This window comes from Anoplophora glabripennis, unplaced genomic scaffold, assembly GCF_000390285.2.
Source record: "Anoplophora glabripennis isolate ALB-LARVAE unplaced genomic scaffold, Agla_2.0 scaffold68, whole genome shotgun sequence".
Taxonomy (NCBI): Eukaryota; Metazoa; Arthropoda; class Insecta; order Coleoptera; family Cerambycidae; genus Anoplophora; species Anoplophora glabripennis.
This window is the reverse complement of record NW_019416739.1, coordinates 14689-34791: the sequence shown is the minus strand read 5'-3', so window position 1 is coordinate 34791 and position 20103 is coordinate 14689. Positions and strand designations below refer to the sequence as shown.

General features: G+C 32.9%; 3 protein-coding genes across 3 annotated transcripts; 1 reads left to right on the top strand and 2 right to left on the bottom strand.

The window, feature by feature from the left end:
• Nucleotides 1-4580, bottom strand: LOC108905186 (serine/threonine-protein phosphatase 6 regulatory ankyrin repeat subunit A-like). The gene has a single exon (XM_023455371.1). It carries the CDS (start codon nt 4380-4382, stop codon nt 261-263), a length of 4122 nt encoding a protein of 1373 aa, XP_023311139.1. The 5' UTR covers nt 4383-4580; the 3' UTR covers nt 1-260.
• A 6502-nt stretch (nt 4581-11082) lies between these two features.
• Nucleotides 11083-13317, top strand: LOC108905203 (60S ribosomal protein L28). Its single transcript, XM_018707989.1, has 5 exons — nt 11083-11189; nt 12084-12174; nt 12501-12629; nt 12767-12880; nt 13187-13317. The coding sequence occupies exons 2-5, from the start codon at nt 12088-12090 to the stop codon at nt 13268-13270; spliced, it is 414 nt and encodes a 137-aa protein (XP_018563505.1). The 5' UTR covers nt 11083-11189; nt 12084-12087; the 3' UTR covers nt 13271-13317.
• A 3363-nt stretch (nt 13318-16680) lies between these two features.
• On the bottom strand, nt 16681-19140 carry LOC108905196 (polycomb protein suz12). The gene is made up of 3 exons (XM_018707982.1): nt 18940-19140; nt 18837-18883; nt 16681-18780 (listed from the first exon to the last, which is right to left on the bottom strand). The coding sequence occupies exons 1-3, from the start codon at nt 19037-19039 to the stop codon at nt 16894-16896; spliced, it is 2034 nt and encodes a 677-aa protein (XP_018563498.1). The 5' UTR covers nt 19040-19140; the 3' UTR covers nt 16681-16893.
• Nucleotides 19141-20103: the final 963 nt, after the last annotated feature.

Here is a 20103-nt window from a genome sequence, read left to right as displayed (position 1 = left end):
ATTTTATTCATTCAATCCATGATCGTATTATCTCGAGCGTAAACGCAACGGCAAACACAAATAACTTCACTCATTGAGACTTTCCGAAGTTTTGCGTAAATTGTAGCATTTTCTGCATTTTTTTAAACGCCAAATTTGGCAGTTGCTTCTGTGTCCCTGATCTGGCATTATTGCATTATTTTTCTAGCAAAAGGAATAACATTTTATGTGTGATACTCGTTTATGCTTTATTAATGATGTTATACGTTTTTGCTCCATAATTAATTTCTGGATATTCCACTGCAAACAGAAGCCTCCAGGTACTTCGCCATTTCCAAGTGACCTTCCCTCTCAGCCAAAAATGCAGCCGTGTTTCCATTAGTATCCTTACTGTTAACATCCACTCCTTGTTTCATTAATAAATTTACCACGCTTAGATAGACTTTATGTTTAGCTTCCCCAGACAAACCAAAAAACCTCGGTAAGTAACTAGGACTTCCTAAAGCCGCTAGATGTATTGCCGTACGGCCATCATTATCTCTGACTTCAGCATCCATTCCGCATTGTAGGAGAAACACCAAAGTTTCTAAATGGCCCTCAGAAGCTGCTAAATGTACTGCGGTGCGACCGTCCTTGTCGATAGTGTTCATATCCGCATTGCATTCCGTAATAAGGAACTTAACGGTGTTCAATTGACCCTCCCAAACAGCGGTAAGTAGTGCAGTCCAACCATCATTACCTTGGTTATTAACGTCTACGCCATGGTCTATAAGTAATTTGACAATGTCCAAATTACCGTTTTTAGCAGCCAGTTGTAGTGACGTGCGGCCAGAATTGTCCGTAACATTAACGTCTGCTTTGTGTTTCACAAGAAAGTTGACAACTTCTAAATTTCCTTTTAGAATGGCTAAATGTAAAGGTGTGTGCCCATTTTTATCTCTCATATCAAGAACTTCATCACATTGAAGGACTAGCATAGCGATGATATCCATATAACATATTCTTTCTTTAGTTTCAGTAATTGTACGGTTTTCTAATACGTCGGGTTTGGTGTCATTCAGTTTAGGGGTAAAGGGAAGAACCATACATTTATTGTCTCTGACACTAAAACTTTTTCCAGTGTTTCCAGGAAATTTGAACGTACTAGAACTGCCGTTATCGATAACGGAAGGTAGTGACATGGTGTCATTGCTTTTACTGTTAGTGCCTGTACAAAATTTTGCAAAAAAAGGTACATTGCCTGAATCATGGACTTTATTCGCTCTAATAGCCGTAAAAACCTTTTCAAAGTTCAAACTTGCTTCTTGAAGAGCCAGAGGTAAAGTAGTGATATTATTATCTTTAATATGTGTACCTCTTTCATCAGAGGAAGGTATAAGGACCGACTTAATTTTTTTTGTAGTGTCTCCGATAGATTTCAATGCTTCCAATGTAGATGAGTTTAGAGCCTCTAGTTTTTCAGAGATCGAATTAAGATCTGGTTGATTATCCTTAACATACCTGAGAACGGCTGACAATTGATTATCAAGGACATTAAGTGACATACTGATGTCTGTCTCACTTTTCTCAAAGAGCGATTCAGTGTTTATACGATCACATATATGCACCTCAGTATTCTTACGAATTTTCGCACCGTCAGAATCATTTACATGAGCTGGAGATTGTAGAGCTGGATCGTTATTATCTCTTCTGAAGGACATATCAGAATCACTACTTTTAACAGCTAAGTGTAGTGCCGTGTATCCATAATTATCCTGAACAGTTATGTCTACACCAATTTTTACTAGGTATTCAACAATGCTGAAATGACCTTTATTAATAGCTAAATGTAATGCAGTGTTGCCTTCTTTGTCTCTAATGTTGACGTCGATTCCGGTTTCAACAAGAAAAATTACTGTGTCTAAATCACCTCTTTCAACAGCCGAATGGAGTGCCGAACAACCATCCTCGACGTTAACATCTCCAGTATGTGCTTTAATTAATTTAAGAATGTCCAACTGATCTCTGCAGAATGATAAATATTGCAGTATCGTGTAACCAGAATTATCCTTAATGGTAATATCCACATTATGTAGTACGAGAAACTTGACAATGTCTGTGTGACCCCCTAAAGTGGCTAAATGTACAGCCGCTCTACCGTCGTTGTCTCTAATATTAGCATCGACTTCGAATTGCATAAGCAACATAACGATATCTGACTGACCGGATATAGCACCTAAATGAAATGCTGTACGACCCTTAATATCTCTAGTGTTGAGATCTGCACCATTTTCAATGATGAATTTAGTAATTTCCAAACGATCCTTAGAGAAAACTATATTTGGAATACAATTAGGATAGCCGTAACTATCAAAAATGGAGAAGTCGTTTAAAATCACCACATGCAGTGGCGTACGGCCCCATTTATCTCTTTTGTTCAAATTCGCTCCGTGTTCTACAAGTAGTTTCACAGCGAGTTGTTGATACTTCGAAGCAGCTAGATGGAGAGCTGTGGCACCTTTTTCATCTTCCAAGTCAACATCCGCACCACTATTTACTAATGATTCTATTAAATCATAATTAGCCCCTTCCAACGCTAAGTGAAGCGCTGTTTTCATATCTGAACTTATAACGTTGACATCTATCCCTAAATCTATTAAAAATTTAGCAGTGGAAACGTCCGATGGATTTGGTGCGATTATATGTAGCGCCGTACGATTCCGGTGGTCCTCGCTGTTTATGTCGCATCCTCGCTGTACCAGATACTTTATAGTTTCTAACTGTCCTCCTCGGACAGCGCCAAAAAACGGAGTCTCGCCATATTCTACTCTATTATTGACATCCACACCTCGTCCCACTAAATTTTTTAAGATATCTATATTGCCCAAACAAGCAGCCGTATGAGCTATATTATTAGAAACGTTTATATTTAAATCATCGGTCTTCCACATCTCGTTGAGAAGGTATGTGGCAGTAGCCACGTCATTCTTCCTAACAGCTTTATACAACACAGAGCTGTCATCGAGGAAATCTAGTGATTTTATATCTGCTCCTTGCTCTATCAAAAACTTTGATACCTCGATGTGGCCGGCTTGTACTGCTAGATGGAGAGGTTTACAGACCCCAATATTCACATTGGCTCCTCGTTGTACTAAAAATTTAACCATTTCTAAATGTCCATTTTCAGCGGCATATTCAAGGAGAGTTTTAAAGCCATCCGTCATATCCAATCCTTCCCTTTGTACACGGTTAAGCATTATATTTAATATATTACCATATACTGTGTGTTCTGGAGTATTCCCTGTAGGAGTATCAATGCCATGTGTAGAGATAACAGGTATATCCTTAACAATGTCAATACATTTCAAGATAAGTTGAAAAATTGCCACGTGGCCTTCGCCTGCCAGTTCATGAAGTAACCCCAGTTTGCGATTAGACAAATTAATTTTATATGAGATAGACTGGTATCGCTGGAAGGTTCTAGAAGGTAAATCATCTACTACTGGCTGTAGAAAACCGTTTAAAAAAACTCGAGTAACATTAAACTGAGGAGCCAATAATATTTCCTCAATCAAATAAGTTTGAAACTTTAAATCATCATTTTGTGTTTGCAACTCTTTTAATAAACTTTCAGCAACGAAGTACTCTGCAAACGTTCTATGGATAAAGTGAAATTCGTTGTCGAGTTTCTGTACAATGCCTATATTTAACATATTTATTTCCACATTTCTGCGACTTTCTCGGTAACACGAGAAAAGTTCACATTTTGTTTTATCCAGAATTACTTCTAAGGCGAGGGTTCTCTGGTAAGCGATACACTCCTCAAACTGGTCAATTAGCGCATGATTCGCCACGGTGTTACCGGTAGGATTTCCTTTATCCATGAATATATTTCGCTTTTTATCTACAAACATCTGGTATAATCTCATAATATTCATGTTTTCCGGTAACTTAGGTTCTGCTTCATTTGAAACTAAAAACTCCTTGCAACGTTGCCATTCCAGAGCTTCCTCGAATCGATCGCTTTCTTGAAAAATCTCCGCTAACATTCTTATTTGCAATGGTACCGCAGCAAAGTGGTTTTCACCTGATTGGTGCTGTTCAATCCAATAGAATACTCTGTTTATCAGTGCCACAGCATATCTTTCACATTTATCTTTTTCTGTATCAGCTAAATGTAAATTGTGCTTCCAATAACTCGCCAAAAAGTGTACCTGATCCTGTTTGGTAAATGGTTCTAAAGTAAATGACCTCACTTGCAAATTTGTTACCAACTCTAGAGCTACGTGTGGCCTGCTTGTAATGAATATTTTGTCGTAGTTGGGTGCATTCTGGCATTGTCGCAGCAAGTCTAAAATGAGTTGCGTGTAGTCGGGTCCAATCTCGTCGAACCCGTCAAACATTAACACAACTTTTCTGTCCATTAAAAATACCGACTTTTCCAATTGGTTTACCAATTTTGTGGAATATTTAGAATTTAACAGGTCCAGTATATTTATCGTTTCTCTGTTTTTGCCCAGAAAGTCTTTTAAAATCTTGGTGTAACTACTGAGGTTGATTCTAATAACCCATAAATGGGGGTGATTTTTCTTTATGCTAACCGCTAGACTGGTAAGCACAGTGCTCTTCCCCATGCCTGCACCGTCTGAGATTAAGACCACTTTTTCATCCACCCCGTATAATGTTTCTTGCGGAAAAATCGTCGCTTGCTTAGTAGTTGATCCGCTTCCGTCCTCTGTGCTGCTCCTGAATTTTCGTTTTATGTACACCTGCATAATATCTTCACATAAATCTGAAGGTGGTACGCCCACTTTAACCTTTTCATTTCTAATTAACATTTGGAGTATTTCCGAGTTTAAGAATGTTCCATAATCTTCAGGTGATTGATCTGCGAATAGCTCTTCCAAACTGATGGCATTTCCTTGAAATATTATAATCTCTTTCTTTAACAACCTCTCTTGAGAATCATCTGACAGGTCTTTCAATGTTACAAATTCATTTATGACATCGTAGTTGTCTTTACATGATCCAACGTATTGAGGTATTTTATTATTACAATCGGCTACAAGGACAACTTTTTTATATTCATATTTATCTAAAATTTGTTTCAATTTACAGCTTATTTCTTTTACTACAGATTCTTCTGTAACTATGGACCAAACAAGGACTAAAATGGTGTATTTAGGCAGGCCAAATGCTTCTATCACCTGTTTCTGTTTTTCGGTACTATCATCAGGATTGATGAACAGAACTTTAGTTTTATTATTCTGCAAGGTGCGAATGATTTTTATTTCATGTAATAAATATCCATTTTCAACAGTGAGGTGAATTATCCTTCTGAAATTTTGGAAATTTAAGTAATTGTGCTGAAAGAATATGTTGTATTTCTCCAATCTTTGCCAATGTTTATCTCTCCATATTTCAGAGAATATAGCTTTAGCGTACAGTTCGGTTAAATATATACCGTCTTTCTGTTGGAACCAGTTCAGAATTTTGGTGTATATTTCCAAAGGGGATATTTGGTCTGGCAAGTTTTTCAATCGTTCCATGTGGGACAGTACATGTTCAGTGACTTTACCAACGTCATTTCCTGGCGGGTAACTTGAATAGAGCTGTAAATGTCTAAAAAAATCTTTTATGTTTTCATCGGTAATTTCTGACTCACTGACGCCTTTATTTTGAAAATTCTTTTCATAATAACTCTTTATATTCTCCTTTAGATGAGGCAGAATTTCGTCCCTGAATACGTAAAATTCGTAGTCGCATTTTTCATAGTGTAACATGCTTTCGGGAGAAACTTTCTGTGATTTTAAAAACTTCATAGTCTTCCCATCAACACTCGCATTAGTACATATAATAACGTCTTTTACTTTAAACGTTTTCTTAATCTCTTGGTAAGATAAAAAATACTTGGGAAGGCTGAAATCATCGTTCTTAGAATTGGTGGAAATCAATTCTTCAAGACTGATCCTCTTTGTTTTGCTCTGCTTATGTTTAGCTTGCAACAAAGTGGCTCCTTCAGGACATTCGAAAACCACATCATCAAACTTCCCCGCGGCATTATTTTCTGTCGAAAGTTTCCAGTTTCTGAGTTTTTGAATTGCATTAAGGAAAAATATGGTTAAGAGACCCACTTGGAACTGAACCCCTTCGCTGCCGGCACTACCACCTTTTTTATATCTAATCAAATCACTACTAGATTTCTCCGTAGTTTCATTAGCATTTTTAACGTTTACGATCTTGTCTTTGTCAGATTTTAAAGAAGAATCTTTATCGACTGGGTTCATCCTGGAAAAAACATTTCCTTCCAGGCATAAGACAACTTCACCATTTTGTTTTACGTTTGGGTAACTCCCAAGGATTTTAAGATCGGGGTTTATAATAGTTACTAAATCTGTTTTTTTGTCTGAAAACAGGATAATTTTGATATTTTCCAAGGCTGCCACAAGAGGAATTTCTTCCAACGTCACAGCATGCTCCGCGTTCGTAATATCCGAAACATAACCTTTAAAACGGCTTTGGTCTTCGATGGATACGTCTTTGTATTTGTCATTTGTAGACAAACATTTTTTCAGCACTTCTGCTAGACGAGGAGGCACAGCTTCACTTTCAAAATAAGTTAAAAATGCTGCCCAACACATGCGTCTGTATTTAGCTTGTTTATCCAAATATATGTTACACTCATCAGCTCTTACTCCAAAAGCAGAATGGAAGAAGCTGTTCTTGTCTGCGACTGTTTCACTTCGCCTCCACATCTTGCCATTATAAGTATAATCAGAAGTCTCCATTATATTGCCCAGTTAAGAAGCCTAAAACAAATGTTTTGTTGAAAAAAAGTAAAAAGTAAATCGCCCTGATAGCACAATCGTGTGCAATTCTAATACAAGTTGTTTCAAGTTTACTTGAAATAGCCAAATTGTGTCAGATTATTTTGTGTTTATTGCTGAAAATATCGTTTCTTATGCAAGATACTTTTACAATACTTGCACGAGACTTAACCAAAAGTACTTGAGTTCAAAGGGGTGAATTAATATAAGTCATATACAATATGTCTTACTTAATTCTAATGTAAGTCTACAACATGGTAACATGCATTAATTTACCCCTTTGTACTCAAGTGCCCTGAATCAAATCCATTGAAAGCTTTGATCAAGACAATTACACAATGAATCTTGCAGTAAACCTGATGCTGATTTCAGCAGTAGGTACACAGCAGTCTTGTATCACTTGTACAAATACACAATATGTGCAATATTTTGCTACTAGGGCGGTTAAGGTTATGATATGGTTGCAGTGATTTCAGATATCCAGATTTGGTATATTTCCCTAGTTGCCAAATAAGAATTTTATATACCTTGGGATTTTTTATATGTATAAAATAGAGAATTAGAAGAACCGTGTTTATTTTATTAAACGGTATAAGATTGTGTAGTTTACTATATGAATTTAGATTCTTGTTGGCTACAAATACTAATATAGTAGATAATAACATAATAAACATCATTTATCTCTAGTTATGGAAACAACAGTGAAACAAATAAACAAACTTAAACTATTAAAACTAATTTCAAACGGAGTGCTATTTCAGGTTTTGAAAACGAAAATAGACTCATTTTTGATTAGGCAAAATTATTTTATGCACAATATAGTGTGTATTTCATAAATTTTTATTTTTTCTGTAGGTGGTGAAATGCCCAAATAAAAAAAGAAAAAAATTGAAACGGGTACTATTGAAAAATATATAAAATTCTAAACAGAATACGGTTTGTTTTTATTCTTTTACCAAATATCGAGCTGTATTCTCTCAACTCTTTACCCCAGTTTGATGACGGTTTTTTTACCATAGAACACAGTGGCGTACCCTGCTTTCTTTCTTAATTTTGGATAAATGTCACTGATGTTGTTTTTAATGAAACATTATAACTATATAGTTTTACGACATCAATTTACTTTTTTATTACGTCCAGAAATTCGAAATATGATAGGTAAAATAAAGAATATGTACAATTATTTTATAATCTCATACACTAATAAAATAATTAAATAGCTGACTTATCCGAAATGGAAAACAAATTACTTTATAAGGAAGATTCTAAGAAATAAGATATCGGTTGTATTGTTAGCATGATTCACTTCTTATATCAAGATATAATATCCAATCTAAATCTTTGTATTATAAACAAGATGAGTCAAATTGGATTCTAAGAAAATTTCTTAGAATCCAATTTGACTTGTCTCATCGTCATCGACGTGCGAAATTGATTCTTGAATCATATTATGTCTTTTTTAATCATATAAAGACAAAAAATATGACTATCGCATATCAAAAACAGTGAAATGTAGAGCTATTATAATAATAAGTAAAGCGTCTTATATCCAGAAACCAAATTTCATTGAATTAACTTTAAAAAACAATGAGTTACAGCGCAAAATAAAAATTGCATTAGTCCGGTAATCTAAATTTAGTTTTAGGAAAAATTTTAATAAAATACTGTGCAATTCTTGATTCACCCTGTATCTTTAATGAACGATTCGAAGTTTCAATACCAATATATTTACATTTTTTTTCTCGATTCATTCTCAATTATTAATATTTTTTAAATATATTTAAAGTAAAATATAGGTCCATTTAAAAATAAATTTAATAAAAAAGGACGCAATTAAATTTAATCAATAATTGAATTCAAATTTGAGCGACAGTTGCCAAAATTGGGGCATTAATTCTAATGCGCTCCCTTAAAATGTAATTGACAAAAAATCGTTCAATAAATAAAAAAGGTCCCTAAATGGTCTCCCTTTAATAGAATCAATAGATATTTGAATATTAAATACATATTAATTAATTATATATAGGTACTCATATGTTTATGCAAAATTTTATATAAAATAACATTTTATAACACAATGTAACATATTATTTATAACTTCAGTAGATATGTGTGTATATTTTTCATTAGTACCTAGGTATTATTTGGATTTGGATTTTTTATTTTTTTTATATTATTAATGGCTTCCGTGTCTGATTGTGAGCTATTTCTTTAGAATATCTATCTGTAGGAACAGACTGTAGGTATTTGTTTGATATAAATGAGAAATATGAATATGACTTCATTGTTAATAAAAATGCATTTGTAAATAACTACATCTTACCTTAATTAGTAGTATATGAGATTACAATATGATGCAAAGTAACTTACAAGAAAATCGAATTTTCTGTTCTTTTTAGTTTTCAACTAATAAAATGTTATGTACAACATAGGGCGAGGCAAAATAATAGGCATGATAATATCTGATACAGTATCTTATCTGTGTACGTAGAAATGTTTGTTTTTAAAGTGTTTCACTTACTTGGAACTATGGTGTAACAGTAATATTAAAATAAATAAACAAAATCATAATCAAGAGTATTTATTTTTATTAAAACTGTTCCAACGGGGTTTACAATTCTCCAAAATTCGAATGATTGCCATCAATATTAAAAAATAGGCTGCAATGAGTAACTAAGATGAGAGCAGGAGCAGACTGCCACTGCCTTCGAAAAAATGGGAGTAAAAATAGTACCTAGCATAAACAAAAGCTGCTTTCCAATTGATAAAGAATTTACTTCGGAACTACTTCAGGAGCAGTTCTCTCGCAACGCGAAAAGTGAAACTGAAGTACTCCACTAGTACTTCAAGAGCGCTCCACTTTAGACTTATAGACCTTTTCACGACATTGAAAGTTGATGTTGAAAAAAGTTTCGTACTGTTTTTGTTAATAATGGCTGGAAAAGCATTATTATCTCTGCAAACGAATAGTTCATTAGAACAAATTATTACCATTGTGATCAATTAAAAATGTGGCTAAAGTGTCACCGACGTCCACAAAAAGGAAATAGAAGAGAGCTAGATTTAAATTCTCTTTTCAAAATCTTCAACCAGAAATAGAACTTTCCATTTTAAAAAAATGCATTCTACTGTAAATTTATTATAATGTCTTAACTTATTCGTGGTAACAGAAATAAGACTAGGTATTAGATATAGTTTATAAAACCAATAATAATGCATATAAACAAATAATGAGTGAGAATGATAAACTAAAAAATAATATAACGATTAACGAGGTGACTAATAATTTGACACCAAAAAAACTCTCGGATTCTAGATCAATCCATAATATACAGGGTGTTCGGAAATAGTGGTAATTCCCTTTGAGGGTAGATTTGTCGACTCAAAATAAGACAAAAATTTCATATAAACATGGGTCCTATGACAAACGACAAAGGGAACTCCAAAAAATACAGATTAAAGCTGATCGAAATTTAGTAAATTTATTAGGAAGCAATAACAATGACTGACGCTGACGTTTTCGATTTATAATACCAATGACAGCACTCCTCAGTTTATTGATGGAAGTGGCATGAAGGGTATCAGCAGTTTGTTAGCGACCTTATAGATACTTTAACAATCTTGAGGGCCTTTCGATTTGGCAAAAATAATAGAGACCTAATGCAGTATCATGAACGTATACGTAAACGCAGAAATTGACATATACTCATGCGCAGTCGTGGTAATTTTCTGTACGTTTACGCATACGTCTAACGTATACTTGCTGGCCCGTAAGTTCCTCAAATATAATTTTTAATTTTCTGTTGCGTTTTAGTTAGCTTTTGACATACCTATATATTTTTTTATTTTTATCAGAGTGTTACAGTTTACAATATTTTTTAATAGATTTCAAGTGTTTACCTTACCACATTAGGCATTACGGTAATCGTGATGGATGGACACTGTCACTATATAGATTCTTCAAATTAAATCGGTCATACAATTCACCCTTATTTCCTAATTCTTCACCTTCATTATTATTATTATTATTATACGTACGTCTACGTCATGAAGGATGCTGTAAGGCGGCTTTTTAATTCTATAACGTTGCATGATTTTTACGTTAACGTCAAAGCGTAATGTATACTCTTGTGTCTTTGCTTTAAGTCTCTAATAGCTATCAGCAGCTAGTAGCAACGTAGGCTTACTCTGAACTGATATTAGTTGCAAATAGGTACTATTTTTACCAAATGGAAAGCTCCCTTGGTATAATATATTCTGCAAAACGAAAGCTGCCGTGATGTTCTAATGTAGAATGTAGAAGAAGACGAATTATTTAATATGTCAAATGTCGATTTCTTTCATGTTCTTTTTTCTCCCGTTCAAGATTTGAGAAGTTGCAGTTTTTTCGTAAAATAGTGCGAGGTAAGAAAAAATATTCATTATTATTTACGTATATGAATAAGTTTTCAAAAATTATTAATTTGAAATGTAAATAGCATAATTTAATATATTTTTCAGGTATTTTATGCCTGACTGTTGTATTTTTAAACCATGTGGACAACCACAGTATAGAATAGGTTATAATGGTGCTTTGAGGCACTTTTAATTTTATGTTTTTAAAGTGTAATTATTTACTAATAAAGAAAAACCAAATAACCATTTCTTTGAACTAGATGTATGGAGCTTATATATTAATATTTAGTAGATAATTAAGTATAAACTTCCATTAGAAAACGCTTAGTATTTTCAGAATACTGTTAAAATAGAAATAATATCTACATATATTGAAGTTAAATAATAAGTTAAATAAGTTTAAAATTTGAAATGTATGCATATACTTTTCAACTAAATTGAAAACTGTTTTTTTTATATTTTTAAAAATCACTTATTAACACTGCGTCACTTTACAAAACATCCAAGAAATGGGAAAAAAAACTTGTAATTTTCTTGGTGTATTAGGTGTAAATAATATATGTATAGTGTACAATCAAATACACAATACTATCCAAATTAACATTTTTTTTAATTAAAAAACAAGCACTAATGGCCGGTTATTTAACATTAAAATTCAATAAACAGCATGATTATTATCCTCAATTAATTAGAAGAGGTTATTTCTTTGTCGTATATACAATTATAATAAATTGATTAAACATATTCCCAATTTTTTGTTAATTTTCTGTAAATGTTAAAAACAGTTCACCATTGTTGTCTTTTAAGGCATAATGTAAAAAATTTTGTTAAAAAAATATTTTAACATACCTAGTAAGTTTGCAAATAGGTAAAATCATTTTTAATTTGTTTAATTTTTTTAAGGAAAATGTCGTCACATTTGGTTTGGGGAATTATCCGCAATAACAATGCTTTTCTTTTAAAAAAGAGGAACATTTCAAAGCCTTTTAGCACAGTAAGTATATTTTAAATTATATAAGAAAGCAATATTTTCATATGCTGTTAGTATAAATATAATACGCATTAGAGAAGCGAAACATAATTTCCTTAATTAAAATAATCCCTTTACTGGGATAATTGAAAATGCGTATGCGTATTTTTTTTAATTTTTGTTTTTTGATCAAGTATCATATTCATACAAAATTGTTGACAGCTCTTGCTAAGAATAGAAGTAAATCATTTCATTTTCTACTTGCTTTGATTAAAAATCTAGATAAATGAGTTTTCTTTTCCCTGAAGAATAGCTGAATGTGAATAATTTATTGTGATAACATTTTTTAGGAACCTAACAATTTGACAAATTTAAGCTCATACAGATACAATGGTCTTATTCATAAAAAGTCTGTAGGAGTCGTGGATGCTCCCGATAAAAAGGGCTTCACTGTAGTCTACAAGAAAGCAAGTAAGCAGGTATGTTCATAGATTTTAGTAATTAGTTTATTGGAGCATACTCAAACATTATTAATACATCGAACTTTCCATTTATCGTTTTTAATTATTATTTTCTTCGTCACATGTTTATAAGAGTATATCATGTTTTTTTTTAGAATAAGCCTAGACAGAACAATGTCAAAAGAACTATGAAAGCTGGTCCAAGAAGGTCACTGTACAAGCTGAAACGTCTTTTGAATGCAAACAAATATCGTACAGATCTCACCAAGGTAAATATATTTATCTTGAAATTTATTATCTTAATCCGAGTAAAAAAATCTCTGTACATTTATATCTCAAAATTGTCTTATAAATAGTATGTCACTAGTTACAAAATGGTTTTTAAATTAATCAAAATGAACCTTTTCGCAAACAGTTTTGTATAAATTGACTGTATTTAAGGTGATATTGAGGTCTGAAATAAATATCGTTTAATATTCTTCTAATGATGTAATTAATTCATTACTACTTAAAAGCGGAATTGTGGCTGGTGAAAGGGGATCTTCGCATAAATATAATATATATTTGTTTTTTAGGCGGCACTCCGAAGAGCCAGTGCTGTTCTCCGATCCCAGAAGCCTTTGCCAGCTAAAAAACAAAAGGCCAAGAAAACTGAATAAGTTGTAAGGAATAAAATGATATAATAAAAATTGATTTTTTGTCATCACTTTTTTTTTAATATGTTAAAACCCAAAACTCAATTCCTTCCATCTAATGGGAAAAGTAGTCTGACATTCTCTGTAAGATTTTCAAGCGATATATTTCTGATATAACAAAAATCGAGTAACTGTTTTTGAATAATTCGGTTATTTTAATGTTTAGAGACCCATTTATTATTATCGTTATTATTAAGAATAAGTAAATATAATTTTTGTGTTTAGAATAAAATGATTTTTGATCATTTCTTCATATTTTTAGTATAAACCATAGTAGGGCCTGTAATGATTTTTTGTAATTTTATATATAGGATGTTCCATGAGGAAATGCATGAACTTTAACATTCCTAGGGAAAAATGAGCAGAAAAGTTTATACAAACCTGATGAACCCGCAAACCTACATTTCATGAAAATTAATATCTACATGTACTCACCAAACCCTGTAGTTATTCTGCAATTCAATTGCCGGTGCTGTAAATATGGAGGAGGGTTAGCCATACTTTTTTGAAGTGTTTATCCAAAAACATCACAAAATAAAATAATCACAATAATGACAATTTTGTTTTACAAACGAATCAGTTTTTGAATAAAAAACTGTCGAATCACGAAAAAAATTTGAATGTAAAAATTAAAGTTCTAATTGTAAAATTAACGAGTGTACTGATTCGAAAGATCTGGAATTATCAAGGAATTTCATAGATATGAAAATTCTCAAAATTTCATAAGATTTTTTTTCAATTATTTCATGATAATCTCATTTTTATTATTTTAATCTTAACTCAACCATGCAATTTATGCAGATCTACAGAAGAAAGGCTTAAAATGGTAGGTAAGTATTAAATTCTGCACTATTTGACGATAATGACAAGGTGAGGACATCTTTTATATGATTTAAAATCATTTTTAATGATTTTTACTGGTCTGAATACTGAAGCGCATCCTATTCGTCAATTTTTAATTTAGAAGAAAATGACGTTTCAATTAATAAAATAATATGTAAATTTAATGTGTTTAAATTCTAATAGGCTTCATTTATTTTCAGCAAATTTAAATTTCCAATCCATCCAATTTCCATAAAATGTTAATGTAAAAAAGTAAATGTTCGATTTTTTTAATGGTACCTTTATTTTTAATAAGAGTATATTAACTTTTTCAACACTATTAATGTAGTAAATACTAACTCTCATAATAAAGATCCTCATAACTCGTTCAAAGAAAATATTTGCTGATTTTGTATAATAGAGAGCTATTAGAATTTAGCAAAAAATTCCATATGTAAAATTTATTTTTAATTTTAGCTGTTTAAAATGTCATTTTCTGCTAAACCAAAAATATTTTATATTTTCATTGGCTTGATTTGGTATTCAACAAGCAACAAATAGAAGAAAAAAGTTTGTAAAATCATATAAATCATCTAAAATTATCGCTACATAATTTATGAAACAATACTTCGTTAAATATGTATGGACAAAGGAAAATAGAAAATAGTGATTGAAAAATGGAAACAGAGATAGAGCTTATAACTTCACAAATTCGAAAATTATACCCGGAAATATGGGACAAAGAATAGAAAGATTATGTTATAAAAAACTATAAGAAATTTAAAAATAAAAACGGTCGGATTTTACTAAAAAAGAAGAGGATTTCTAAGTGGCTGTAGAAGTGACTAGTGTCATAAATTTATGGAGCTTATATGGATCATTTTTTTCCAGATTTATTGGTCAAGTGAAGAGTATCAGCAATTATGGTAATAGTAATGATGACAAAATCTTTACGAGAAACAATAAATTTAAAAAATCTTGTATTCCTTCGTGGATTGTATCTATTATTTGGCAATCATCTACTTATCTTTTTTTTTCTCACATTAGACCCATTGACTGTAAAATTAATGAATAGTTCTACATCCACTTTAAAACATTTATTCACTAATCTATTTTATAGATTACAAATGTAATAAACCCAAACCTTCTTTCAATCAGTTTAATATTAGATCAATTTTTGTCACTTCTGAAACACTTGCTCGTGAAAAAACTCATTTTAAAAAATTAATATATTCTATGGTTTAATTTTCTGTAATATACTTCCACAAAATTAAAATCTTAAATAAATACCATGGCTTTGAAACTTTTAATAATTAAAAAAAATTAACATTTTCCGTTTTGCTTACGTATTTATAGGTTTATCTTTCTTCCTTCCTCCTCAGAATACTAAATAACAAAGTACTGTTGGTTCTGGTACTGTTGGTAATTTCTTTAACTTACCCCTTATAGCAAAAATTCTAATTAGGAATAAACCTTGCATAAGAACATGAATACATACTAATTAAGATAGTACGTATCTATTTAATGTAGTTTCCCTAATGACACTTCTATAGAGCAGCCATATTCCTTTTTGCGAGTTTGGGGTTTACACAATATTATGGGTTTTATGAACTACATTGTTTATTTTTTTCTTAGTGCATTTTAATAAAAGCTTGTTTTTAAAATATTATTTTTAAATTTATACATTTCTTCACAAAAAAATTACCATTTTGTCCCCGATAGAAAGATAATAAATATAAAAAGGGGCAAGTATAATTGTATGTGAATGAATCTGTACATGTATTTTTTTCTATCTGTGTTGAAATTTTGTTTGGAATAGAAGGGATTACTACTACTATTAAAATAATTTAAATTAGATAGTAGTAAAAGTTATAGGGATGGGGGACCCCAAAAACTAAGATCGTGTATTTTATTTTCTTACTTAACCAACATGCACCAAATAACAAATCCAAACCTAGCCGAAATAATTTTGGAGTGATATTAAAAAATTATTCTTGATACCTCATTCAACAGTTTATATCTCGGTGACGATATTTTCTTATAGGTAATTTAGTTGCCGTGATTGCTGGCGAAAATTGGTGTGGTTACATTTTAATAATTAAGCATGAGACCCATACTGTCTTTTCGAGGATGATACTTCAGCTTACGTAGTGAATGTTCTTGAGGCAAAAATATACAATGTATACAAAGTAAAGAATTGAAATAATAATTGCACGTATGTGCAAAATACTTTTTTGCTTTATAAAAATATGATCACTTCTGTTTTCACCAACTGCCATTGTGGTGAAACACTACTAATTTCTCTAGGACACCCCGTATATTTTAAAAATACTACGTGGTGTTTTGAAGAGAAAAACTGTAAATATGTTACGTAACAATTTGAAAAATATTTATTCTTACAGCTGAAATTGACTACAAAAAAAATTATTCATTTCATATTTTTATTACTCTTATACATAAAACCAAAAAGCAATGTTTTAAATTAAAAATAAAAAATATACATAACAATAACAATGATGAAAACATTTTAATAATATAATATATTTAGAATTTAAAATATTAGTTTCATTGATTCACACAATAAATTCATTAAATGTATACTATCCAATTACACAATTTTAATGTGTATACGAAACGGCCTAAAATAATAAATTAACCACACATTTTTTAATGCTGGCGTTTTTGATTCTAGTCCTATAAAAAATCTGTTGATAAATATTATAAAAATATTTTATTGTCTCGTACTACGTGAAAAAATCGTTTAACTAGCTACTTTTTTGGTCACTTTTACTTAAAGATAATGAAAGCCTTTTCCGTGAGGAATCACCACAAACAGATTTTCTCCTCGCTGGGCCGTCGGATGGGGTAGGAGTCCCTTTTCTTCGTTGAATACCCATGTTACCCGTTTTTCTACCAGTATTTGGCGTTTTCATTAAACCTGACTTGTCGTAGACCATAGACAAATTTCCACATTTGGACCAATTATCTATCTGTGCTTCCCTAGATTCCTTAAGGACCGTACGAATAGCGCCGGTTTCTCCAACTATCTCTTGAAGTTTTTGGATAGTTGTATATAAACACACGGCACTCAATAAACCAAAGTCAAATAAACTGCACATATGAACCACAAAGTTTTTGTACAAATTTTTTAGTAACAATTCTTTACCCTTATGCTGCACAAACATCTGGCATGCTAAGGGAATTTGGCAGTCTCCCACAAATCCGTACTTCATAACATGTAAATTCCACATCTTCATCAGCTCTTTCTCGCCTTCGTTCACATCAGTAAATTCATCTATCATCATCATAGTTTTATTTTGTAACCACTCGGGATCGTTTTCTCCTTCGGAATCAACGTCCATTTCTTTGGGATAAATAGGCAAGCACGTAGTGGTATGATGATACAACCTGTTGTGGCCGGTTATGAACGGTCTCTGTCCGTCATACTCACAATCGTCCAATTCTAAAAATTCCGATAAGCTAGGCTTAGGTCTCTTAGGATGACATACTAAAATGTGTGTTACGGACGCCCTCCGTACTGGGCCGTTACGCGAGAAGGCGCATACAGACGGCTGGGATATAAGATCATGGGGAGATCCTGTATACGACCCGTCGTACATTTCGTTTATAGCTACATCTATTCTAGCTCCTACAGATATTGGAACATACGTGAAGGTAAATCGAGAGTGACACAGTTTCAAATGTTTTAGGAGAGTATAAAGTTGATTGCAGTTTAAACTGCACCAGGGGCAATGCAAGTCCTCACAAGCCTCCGTTTGTTGACGTGAATTATTATTGTAAACAAACTGGTACACGATTTGCAGTTTATCTATATTATCGCTATTGCCATTGGTTAGTGCCGGGAGATTTTCTTTATTCTCTTGCAACGGATAAGGTTTAGGTCGATCCACGATTCTGGCGCTGGCTTCTGGAGACCAATTGAGTTTAAATTTTAGAACAGCACCTTTCATAAATGCGTCCAGATTGCCACAGGTTTCTACCAAATCATTGACATTTTCCCAACTGGAATGCTTTTTTGGGGAATGCTTTGAGCCTGTTGAAAAATCCTGTACTACAATGTCATAGTCTCCATCACTTAAGTAACACCGATTATGTTTATCGTAAACTGTTAATTCTGCTCCGTATAATTTTGTGTTATTATCTAGCGAGCCTCCGTTTGACTTACGTTTTTTTAAGGCTGGTTCATCATCGTCAATTTCTCTTTCTGGAGTAATTTTTACTCTGAATAATAAAATGTACGATTTAACTAATGGACCACTTGAAGGATTGAACGATTCTGTAGGAATACTAATTGTAGGTGCTGTTGAAGGTAAATGTTCCTCATTAGGATTTATTGGAACATCTGCAGTACCAAGTGTAACTTGCATGCTGGGTGCTGAACTATCTTTACGCTTCTTGTGACTTATCTTTAAAAGCACTGTTTCCACTTGTGCTATTTGTGCATTGTAATCCAATGTTTTATTATTAAAACCCAAAAATGTAAGATTTATAAAACCAGGTTGTATAATCATTGCATCTCTTCTAGAATTTACTTTTTCTAACAAAGTATCCACTTTAAAATTCTGCCTGATTTTATGAGATCTTGACATTCTATGTTTCATATATGTTAAGGTCCTGTTCAGGAAGATAGGCTGAAAGAAAAGCTTAGTAATTAGATTTACTATAATGGAATGTAAAAGTATCTTACCGAACACATATTTCTTGTACGTAAATATCTATATATTTGTGTAGGTTCTGAAACATGGTTAGTATTAATAGAAAAAAAGAAAAATTAAATAAACACTACTCACTTTCAAAAGCTTGTAAAAACAATTCATGATCCGCCTGAATGTGATCGATTCTTGGAGTTTTTGTGGGGTCGGGTTCTTTTTCTCTTTTTTTTGGAGGCATTTTGTTTATATTTATATATTCCTAATATGACGACCCGCGAAAAACAATACAACCGTTTATTCCCTTCTCCTATGGCGTGCTTCACATCACACTTCACAGTTCACATACTTCGCAAGTTTACTTTTGACAATTTGACATTTACACACACCAAAGAACAAAAAATATTAGAACTCTTTTAATTTAAGATACATTTTTAAACTAGCCTAAAAAATGTACAGTGTATAAGTTGTATGACACTATTCAAAAAGTAATGCAAATATAAAATAGAATACGCACACCCCGTTATTTTTGGCTTTAAGCATGGGCTCGATAATTTGGGAGCGAGGGAGACTATACCTGTTCGTCTTTCTCTGTAGGCCTGCGCGGTCTCATGAAAGTGGGCCCCGTCCATCGTCTACCCCGACCACGAGCAAGTATGGCCGGTATAGGCGCTTTGCGGGACCTCCTCTTGCCCTGGCTGACCCCCGCCGGCAGAGGAGCCTCTTCTGGCGCTCTTTGTGTCTTGATTTTTCTTTCTTCGCCGACTTGTCTAGGCCCCCGGGGAGTAGTCGTCGTGAGGAATGGGTTTTTGGGAATAGCTTGTAGCTTGGGAATGCACGCGGCTTTTGAGTCGGTGACTCGAGGGCCGGTGCGGGGATAGGGTACGTCAGGATCACCGCTGGAGTTTTTCCGTAAAAGCATAATCGTCTAGATAACGATCGAGTGCTGTTCCTAGCGGGCAGCCGACCAGAGCACACGTGTTTTGTGAAAGTGTAGTGCAAGGAGCAAATTCTACCTGCCTTTATTAAGGCTACCTGGAAAGAATCCCTTTCTTTCCTTTTAATCACCGACCTAATCCCCGGCTTAAGCATAGACGCCGTCGGCATCTTTGTTACAGCACCTGTGCCGGGGTTATGCCCAGGTAAGTTTTTACTTATTTATCAGTTATTTTCATTACTTTAGAATACATTTCTTTAAAATTGCGACCCCCGACAAACAATATACCAGACAGACAAATACACCAAAAGACACGTACGCCCCCGTGAGGGGGCATCCCCACACGACTAACACTTACACACCTTCCC

Excerpts from the sequence above, each read along its gene's own strand:
- LOC108905203 (XM_018707989.1), top strand. The coding sequence starts at position 12,088 with ATGTCGTCACATTTGGTTTGGGGAATTATCCGCAATAACAATGCTTTT. Across the intron at positions 12,175-12,500 it reads TTTCAAAGCCTTTTAGCACA|GAACCTAACAATTTGACAAA; the intron begins GTAAGTATATTT and ends AACATTTTTTAG. Across the intron at positions 12,630-12,766 it reads ACAAGAAAGCAAGTAAGCAG|AATAAGCCTAGACAGAACAA; the intron begins GTATGTTCATAG and ends GTTTTTTTTTAG.
- LOC108905196 (XM_018707982.1), bottom strand. The coding sequence starts at position 19,039 with ATGCCTCCAAAAAAAAGAGAAAAAGAACCCGACCCCACAAAAACTCCA. Across the intron at positions 18,884-18,939 it reads GTTTTTACAAGCTTTTGAAA|AACCTACACAAATATATAGA; the intron begins GTGAGTAGTGTT and ends ACCATGTTTCAG. Across the intron at positions 18,781-18,836 it reads GTACAAGAAATATGTGTTCG|CCTATCTTCCTGAACAGGAC; the intron begins GTAAGATACTTT and ends CTTTTCTTTCAG.
- LOC108905186 (XM_023455371.1), bottom strand. The coding sequence starts at position 4,382 with ATGGACAGAAAAGTTGTGTTAATGTTTGACGGGTTCGACGAGATTGGA.